The sequence below is a fragment of the Solanum stenotomum genome, chromosome 8 (genome assembly GCF_019186545.1).
Source record: "Solanum stenotomum isolate F172 chromosome 8, ASM1918654v1, whole genome shotgun sequence".
NCBI classification, from domain to species: domain Eukaryota; kingdom Viridiplantae; phylum Streptophyta; class Magnoliopsida; order Solanales; family Solanaceae; genus Solanum; species Solanum stenotomum.
Genome location: NC_064289.1, coordinates 29054765 through 29064062, shown reverse-complemented (window position 1 = coordinate 29064062; position 9298 = coordinate 29054765). Strand labels below are relative to the sequence as shown.

The 9298-nt window shown below is 36.1% G+C and overlaps 1 protein-coding gene across 1 annotated transcript; it reads left to right on the top strand.

Moving 5' to 3' along the window:
• The first annotated feature begins 2981 nt into the window (after positions 1–2981).
• On the top strand, positions 2982–3599 carry LOC125873686 (uncharacterized). The gene is made up of 2 exons (XM_049554561.1): positions 2982–3246; positions 3385–3599. Exons 1-2 carry the CDS (start codon positions 2982–2984, stop codon positions 3597–3599), a joined length of 480 nt encoding a protein of 159 aa, XP_049410518.1.
• Positions 3600–9298: the final 5699 nt, after the last annotated feature.

Here is a 9298-nt window from a genome sequence, read left to right as displayed (position 1 = left end):
TACTCTAAGGTTTTCTATCTTTTAGAGGCTTTGTAGACTTGTGTATATGGTTCAGTTGGCGTCTTAACAAGTTGTGGCCTCAATGGCCAAGTCTTGTATATAAGTTTTGGGTCTACTTAGGTTGGTTCGTATCGCTGCATCCTATATGAATTTATCACAAGATTGTCATAGTTATATGCATAGTAGGCGCAGGTTACATGTTGGTTCTCTTGGGCTTTTAGGGCATCGGGTGCCTATCCGTCTTAATGGGATTTGAGGCATGACAAAAGTTATATGAGAGCAGGTCATCCTAGGGAGTCTACAAAGCCGTGTCTGTGTAGAGTCTTGCTTATTGATGTGTTGTGCACCACATTTATAAATAGCAGGCTGCGGAACATGTAGGAGTTGTCTCTTTTCTTTCATTTCTTTGATCGTGCGATAGAACCAATGTTGTAGGTGAATCGTATTTAACTTCTGAATTGCTTTTATTATTGCAAAGATGTCGGTTACGAGAAGGAGTAAAAGTACAGGTAAGCGAGTAGATGTGGCTCCCCAAGAAGGGAACAACCAACCACCACCTAATCAAGTTGTTCAAAGTGAGGCTCAAGATGAGTCTCTATCATAGACTTCCCTGACCCCTCCATCTCCAGAAGATCTAAGGAGGAAAGTTGCACCTCAAGAACCCACTATTAATGCTACCGATCAAGATTTGTGTAATGCAGTCCAACTATTGACTCATATAGTTGCTGGCCACGACCAAAGGCAAGAAGGTCTAGTTGTAGGTACTAGTGGTGTAGATAGAGCAGCTGGCATTCAGATACGTGACTTCCATAATTTGGACCTTCCATCATTCACCGGGTCAGATCCTAATGAGGATCCATGGGATTTTATAGATCAAATCCAACATACTTTGGATGTTATGCAAGTAAGTGGGGAGCACTAGTTTTGTTTGTACGTAAGAAAGATGGCTCGTTAAGAATGTGTATTGTCTACCAGTAGTTGAATAAAGTAACGATTAAGAACAAATATCCCCTCCCTAGAATTGATGATTTGTTTGATCAGTTACAAGGTGTTAAGTGTTTTTCAAGGATCGACTTGAGGTCGGGTTATCACCAAGTAAGGGTCAAAGACAAAGATATTCCCAAGACAAATTTCTAAACGCGGTATGGTCATTTTGAGTTTTTAGTCATGTCATTCGGGCTAACAAATGCACCAGCAGGATTTATGGATTTGATGAATAGGGTGTTCAAGCCATTTCTAGATGTGTTCGTGATAGCATTCATAGATGACATTTTGGTGTATTCAAGATCAGAAGATGACCATGTTAATCATTTGCGACAGGTTTTACAAATTCTTTGTGATCGTAAATTGTATGCAAAGTTCTCTAAATGTGAGTTCTGGTTGAAATCTGTGGCATTCTTGGGTCATGTTGTATTCGATGAAGGAATAAGGCTTGATAACCAGAAGGTAGAAGCCGTGAAAAACTGGCCAAGACCTACAACGCCTATAGAGATCCGTAGTTTTCTTGGATTGGCATGTTACTACAGAAGGTTCATTGAAAGATTCTCTTCCATTGCTTCACCCTTAACAAAGCTAATGTACAAAGAAACCAAGCTTTAATGGAGTGATACATGTGCAAGAAGCTTCCAAGAGCTGAAGAATAAATTAACTTCTACACCTGTATTGGTAGTTCCAGAAGGCACGGAAGGCTATCCAATATATTGTGATGCTTCGGGAGTGGGCTTAGGTTGTGTATTGATACAACATGGTAATGTAATAGCTTATGGCTCAAGGCAGCTACGGCTACATGAGAAAAATTATCCAACCCATGATCTAGAGCTAGCAGCAGTTATGTTTGCTTTTAAGATATGGCGCCACTACTTGTATGGAGTTCATGTTGACATATACACTAATCATAAGAGTTTGCAATATATCTTTAAGCAAAAGGACCTAAATCTAAGGCAGCGAAGATGGCTGGACCTATTAAAAGATTATGACATTGATATCTTGTATCATCCTGGGAAAGCAAATGTAGTAGCTGATGCGTTAAGTCGTAAAATAATGGCAAGTACTTATGGGGAGTCTATGGAAAGACAAGGAATAACTAAGGATCTATGCAACTAGCTAGCTTGGGGGTTTGCCTTCTTGAATCTCCAGGTGAAGGGGTTATTGTGCAAAATGCGGTAGAAACCTCGTTAGTAGTAGAAGTGAAAGAGAAGCAGTACATTGATCCTATTCTATTAAAGCTTAAGGAGAATGTACAACAGGGTATGACAAAGGTATTTGAGCTTACGCAAGAGGGAGTACTTCGATGTCAAAATAGATTGTGTGTACCTAATGTAGATGAATTAAAAAACATGATTATGATGGAAGCACATCATTCGAGATATTATGTCCATCTGGGGTCAACTAAAATGTGTCATGAGTTGAAAGATATGTATTGGTGAGGGGACATGATGAAGAACACTGTGGAATTCGTGGCTCAATGTCCAAATCGTCAACAAGTAAAAGTAGAGCACCAAAAGCCCAGAGGTTATATGCAGTGTATAGAACTTCCAATGTAGAAGTGGGACATGATCAACATGGATTTTGTCACTGATTTGCCTCACTAATTTCGGAAGTTTGATTCCATATGGGTAATAGTTGATATACTCACCAAATCAACACACTTTTTGTCGGTTAAGACTACTTATACAACTGAAGAGTATGCAAGGTTGTATATTAAAGAGATAGTTCGACTACATGGAGTGCCAATCTCTATAATATCTGATAAAGAAGCTCAATTTACTGCAAATTTTTAGAAGTCATTTCAGAAGAGTTTGGGAACACAAGTGAATTTAAGTACAACCTTGCACCCCCAAACAGATGGTCAGGCAGAGCGTACAATTCAAACACTTGAGGATATGTTGTGAGCTTGTGTATTAGACTTCAAGGGTAGCTGGGATGAGCATCTACCGCTTATTGAATTCACTTATAAAAATAGCTACCATTCAAGTATTAAAATGGCACCTTATGAAGCCTTATATGGTAGAAAATGTAGATCCCCGATTGGCTGGTTCAAAACAGGTGAAACTGCCTTATTTGGGCCATACCTTGTTCATCAAGCTATGGAAAAAGTTAAAGTGATACAGCAGCGGCTAGAAATAGCTCAAAGTCGACATAAATCAGATGCGGATGTTAGAAAGAGAGGACTAGAATTTTCCATAGAGGATTGGGTGTTCTTGAAGGTGTCACCGATGAAAGGGGTAATAAGGTTTGGTAAAAAGGGTAAGTTGAGTGCACACTACATAGTGCCATATAAGATTATCTGAGGAATTGGCCAAGTTGCGTATGAGTTAGACCTACCTCAAGAGCTTTCAACCGTTCATCCGGTGTTTCATGTCTCAATGCTTCGAAAATGTGTAGGTGACCCATCTCGTGTTACTCCTATTGAAGATGTACAGGTTATAAGAGATCTCACTTATGAAGAAGTACCCATTGCTATTTTGGATCGACAAGTTAGGAAATTAAGAAATAAAGAAGTAGCTTCTGTAAAAGTATTATGGAGGAACCAACAAGTAGAAGAAGTTACATCGGAAGCGAAAGAAGCAATGAAATTGAAGTATCCTCATCTCTTCTAAACAAATGAGACAGATTAAAATGTTGAATTGACGCGTTAACAAGTAAGTATAAGTCTATATCTTCAATGTGATTAATAGTAGTACTAACTTAGTCTTCAAATTGTTTGGGCTAGATAACCATGCTAACATTCGAGGATGAATGTTTTAAGGGGGGAAAGATATAACAGCTCGTATTATGCATATGCGGGTTCTGTTCTTGTGATACTTGACATAGCCTTATAGCATAGGTGAGGGACCGTGTTTCTTATATGATTAGCGTTGGTTTAAACTAGCTCAGAAGGTGATGTGATGCCTTGCACGTTGCAGCATGTGTACTGCAAGTTATAACTCCAACAAAAGTATTTAAACTCGAGATGGTAAAGTGGTAATTGAACTTAAAGTTGAAAGTTAAGTGCTAAGTTAAATAAAAAGAGATTAATAGTTAGAAAATGGATTAAAATAGATGAGCTGCTTGCTTGACTTAACAAAGCTAGTAGGTGCGTCACCTACTTTGACTTATTGACAAGTCCAAAGAACTAAGTAGGTGCATCACCTACTTGAGCTATATGGATGTGTTAAAAAGGCCAAGGTTTATGGATCATATATGGGCTTATGCTAATGGACTCACTTGAGGCCAAAACTATGTAAAATAAAATAAAATGAAATGAAAGCCCATCAGCCAAATCTGGCAAGGCCCAATTTATTTGAGCCTAAGTGAAAGCTAGTAGGTGCATCACCTAGTTTGACCTTTTGAGCTGCTTGATGTACATAAGCAGGTGCACCACCTACTTGATCAATTAGTGGCTGAAAATGGACCAAAAAAGGGAGGTTCTAGAGGATTATTTTTTCTATGGTCAAGAAGGCTCCATATAAACCCAATATAAGCTGATCTTTTCACTCATTTTAACATAGTAAATTCACAATTCACTTCCGCTGTCTCTCTCGTTTCTTTCAAGAGCAGCCTAAAAATTCCTTCTAGGGTTCTTGAAGAAACCTTCGTAGCTGCAAACCAAGGTAAGAGAAACACTTATGGATTTATCTTAATTCTCTCTGTGAAGAATATAATATATGTTATTCATGTACAAGTCAGAAGTTCCCACAAGATACTGCTCAATTTCCTTAATTATTAAGATAATTTTCCCTTCTTCTTTGGTTTAACTGTGAAGGGAAGTTGAAGTTCTAGAGGAATTCAAGTTATAAGGAGAAGTTGCAGAAATTGAGGTAAGGTGACAACTCAACTTTGGTGAGACTTGCTCAGTTTCAGAAGAATCGAGTTTTATAATTTTTTAGTAGTAGCATTTTGAGATTTCGTGGGTCTTACCTTGACACCTATTTTTATACAGTAGAGGCTTCATAGATAGATAATTTTTTAGGGTCATTCTATATTCAGTTTCAGATGTTTTATTTAAAACTTTATGATTCATACTCAGTAGGTTCAGATAGTTTTGAGATTTAGTGAATGTTTTAAAATATTTTCTTCAGTTTTGATGCTTGTGTATACTTGGGTTAGTCTTCTGCTTAGTAGTCAATCAAGATAGGGATTCCTTACTCACATGAATCGTGCGTTCGAGCGAAAAATATGATATGCTCTGACATTAAGCCATATTACATACTCGTACATTAAATATATTAAAGTCATTCTAACTGCATATTTTCATAATGTAGATTTAGTAACTTAGGATCATCAACAAGACTTCCCTTGAGATCACATAATATGCTTATCAACTTTGGTGAGACCTCCTCAGTTTCGGAAGAATCTAGATTTATGATTTTTTAGTAGTAGCATTTTGAGGTTTCGTGGGTCCTGCCTTGACACCTATTTATATAGAGTAGATTTTTTAGGGTCATTCTATATTCAGTTTCAGATGTTTTATTTAAAACTTTATGATTCATACTCAGTAGTTTCAGATAATTTTGAGATTCAGTGAATGTTTTAAAATATTTTCTTTAAGTTATGATGCTTGTGTATACTTGGGTTAGTCTTCTGCTTAGTAGTCAACCAAGATAGGGATTCCTTACTCACATGAATGGTGCGTTCGTGCGAAGAGCATGATATGCTCTTAGATTCTCTTCTCCAAACCTTCTTTCCGGTGATACCCTTAAAGAGGGAGTTGTGTTTTAGAATTGCTGAGCAATACTTTAATCTAAAAGATAGTATGAATTATGAGCTAATATTAGAAGTGCCCAGAGTTCGAAGTATGCATTTAGAAGATTAGAAACCTATGAAATGGGGTTATTTTAGAAACCTAAGATATGGGTTAGTTTAATTGTGTCTTTTCAAGTATTTTATATGAATATGATTATGACTTTTCCTTTGGTATTTACTTAGCACCGAGGGGACTTTGGAATGGAGGCCCTACTGCCAGAAGAGGTTTATTCATGAGTAGCAATTTTTTTATTCCAAACTAAGTGCCTTCGTAGGATTGTCTTAAATTACTTAGCTACTGGATCCACAAAAGCAATAAGGAATGAATGGGATGGAATTCTATTATGGAGATTAGTTTCCCCATTTTTGGTATGAGGGTCATATGAGATTCCATTTTATAACTCACATGGTCTTATTTATAGTTAATGGTAAATATCCCACAAATGAAAATTATTTTCCTCAAAGATTTGATGAAAGCCTTCCTTATGTTTTAAGTATGAATTGACCTTCATTATGAATCATCAATTCTTTAAAGAATTTTTCTATGTTTTACTTGGTCATGCATATCATGTTTAAAGTTCCACAAATTATCGTGCCTATGTTTTTATGAATTCCTCCATACTTAACTTATTTAATGTACTTATGCATACTTGCGCCTATATTGTGCAATAACTCGTATTATGCATATGCTTGTTCTGTTCTTGTAATACTTGACATATCCTTATAGTGTAGGTGAGGGACCATGTTTCTTATATGATTAGAGTTGGATTAAACTAGCTCGGAAGGTGATGTGATACCTTGCACGTTGCAGCATGTGCACTGCAAGTTATAACTCAAACGGAAGTTTTTAAACCCGAGACGGGAAGGTGGTAATTGCTCTTAAAGTTGAAAGTTAAGTGCCAAGTTAAAGTAAAAGAGATTAATTATTAGAAAATTGATTAAAATAGGTGAGCTGCTTGCTTGACTTAACTAAGCTAGTAGGTGCGTCAACTACTTTGACTTATTGACAAGTCCAAAGAACCAAGTACGTTCATCACCTACTTGAGCTATATGGATGTGTTAAAAAGGCCAAGGTTTATGGATCATATTTGGGCCTATGCTAATGGACTTACTTGAGGCCAAAACTATGTTAAATAAAATAAAATGAAATGAAAGCCCATCAGCCAAATCTGCCGAGGCCCACTATATTTAAGCCCAAGTAAAAGCAAGTAGGTGCATCACCTAGTTTGACCTTTTGAGCTGCTTGATGTACATAAGCAGGTCCACCACCTACTTGATCAATTAGTGACTGAAAATGGACCAAAAAAGGGAGGTTCTAGAGGATTATTTTTTTTATGGTCAAGAAGGCTCCATATAAACCCAATATGAGCTGATCTTTTCACTCATTTTAACATACATAATTCACAATTCACTTCAGCTGTCTCTCTCGTTTCTTTCAAGAAAAGCCTAAAAATTTTTTCTAGGGTTCTTGAAGAAACCTTCATATCTGCAAACCAAGGTAAGAGAAACACTTATGGATTTAGCTTAATTCTCTCTTCGAATAATAGAAAATATGTTTTCCATGTACAAGGCAGAAGTTCCCACAATATACTGCTCACTTTCCTTAAATATTAAGATACTTTTCTCTTCTTCATTGGTTTAACTGTGAAGGGAAGTTAAAGTTCTAGAGGAATTCAAGCTATAAGGAGAAGTTATAGAAATTGAGGTAAGGTGACTGCTCAACTTTGGTGAGACCTCCTCAGTTTCGGAAGAATCCAGATTTATAATTTTTTAGTAGTAGCATTTTGAGATTTCGTGGGTCTTACCTTGACACCTATTTTAATACAGTAGAGGCTTCATAGATAGATAATTTTTTAGTGTCATTCTATATTCAGTTTCATATATTTTATTTAAAATTTTATGATTCATACTCAGTAGGTTCATATTGTTTTGAAATTCAGTGAACGTTTTAAAATATTTTCTTCAGTTATGATGATTGTGTATACTTGGGTTAGTCTTCTGCTTATTAGTCAATCAAGATAGGGATTCCTTACTCACATGAATCATGCGTTCGAGCGAAAAACAAGATTTGCTCTTAGAGTAAGCCATATTACATACTCGTACATTAAATATATTAAAGTCATTCGAAATGCATATTTTCAAAATGTAGATTTAGTAACTTAGGATCATCAACAAAACTTCCCTTGAGATCACATATTATGCTCATCAACTTTGGTGAGACCTCCTCAGTTTTGGAAGAATCCAGATTTATAATTTTTTAGTAGTAGCATTTTGATGTTTCGTGGGTCTTGCCTTGACACCTATTTCTATAGCGTAGATTTTTTAGGGTCATTCTATATTCAGTTTCCGATGTTTTATTTAAAACTTTATGATTCATACTTAGTAGTTTCAGATAGTTTTGAGATTCAGTGAACGTTTTAAAATATTTTCTTTAGTTATGATGCTTGAAGTACATAAGCAGGTGCATCACCTACTTGATCAATTAGGGGCTGAAAATGCACCAAAAGAGGGTGGTTCTAGAGGATTATTTTTTTTATGGTCAAGAAGGCTCCATATAAACCCAATATGAGCTGATATTTTCACTCATTTTAAAATACAAAATTCACAATTCACTTCAGCTGTCTCTCTCTTTTCTTTCAAGAGCAGCCTAAAAATTCCTTCTAGGGTTCTTGAAGAAACCTTCATAACTGCAAACCAAGGTAAGAGAAACACTTATGGATTTAGCTTAATTCTCTCTTGGAAGACTAGAAAATTTGTTATTCATGTACAAGGAAGAAGTTTCCACAAGATACTGCTCACTTTCCTTAATTATTAAGATACTTTTTTGTTCTTCTTTGTTTTAACTGTGAAGGGAAGTTGAAGTTCTAGAGGAATTCAAGTTATAACGAGAAGTTGCAGAAACTGAGGTAAGGTGACTGCTCCATTTTCTTCCTCCTTATGTATTAGTTTGAGTAAGGAATTATGGGTGTACTGTCATAAAGAACTCAAGGGGGTGGTGAGTTCAATAATTGGTTGTATGATAAAGAATATTTAAGGCTATTTTATGTGTATTGTTGTTGGTGCAACTTGGGTAATCTTGGAAAAGGATATATAATGTGTATTGGGTAGAGAAGGAGGGTGTGATGATACACATTATTTTAAGGGTTCAATAGGCTTATTACTAGTCATAGTTAGTTACTATTTTACGAGGCTCACAGTGTGATAGCTGCTAATATTAGTTTATCATGAATTATATTGTAGATTAACATCTAAAAGGGAAGGCTCAATCGTGATAGTTATATTGGTCAGAGAATAAGGTATGTAGGGCAATTCGATTCAATATTCTTCGGCTTGAAATCTGATACTTGCAATAAATATCAATAAGGGAATTTCCCAAGTTCTATTCCTAGTAAGGGAAATATAGTGGCAGCGTACAATCTCCAAATAGCTGACAATGTTTCTCCCTCTCCTTAGTGTATAGAATTAGTTCATTATATTTTCACTACTCTATACTTGTGTAATTATCCTCCTATGTGCTGGTATAGAATTGATATTTGCAAAAGCAAGTTTGGTGAATCCTCCTCTTAGTCAGTTG

Coding starts and splice junctions, on each gene's coding strand:
- LOC125873686 (XM_049554561.1), top strand. CDS start 2,982: ATGGCACCTTATGAAGCCTTATATGGTAGAAAATGTAGATCCCCGATT. Junction 3,247..3,384: donor AATAAGGTTTGGTAAAAAGG/GTAAGTTGAGTG, acceptor GAAAATGTGTAG/GTGACCCATCTCGTGTTACT.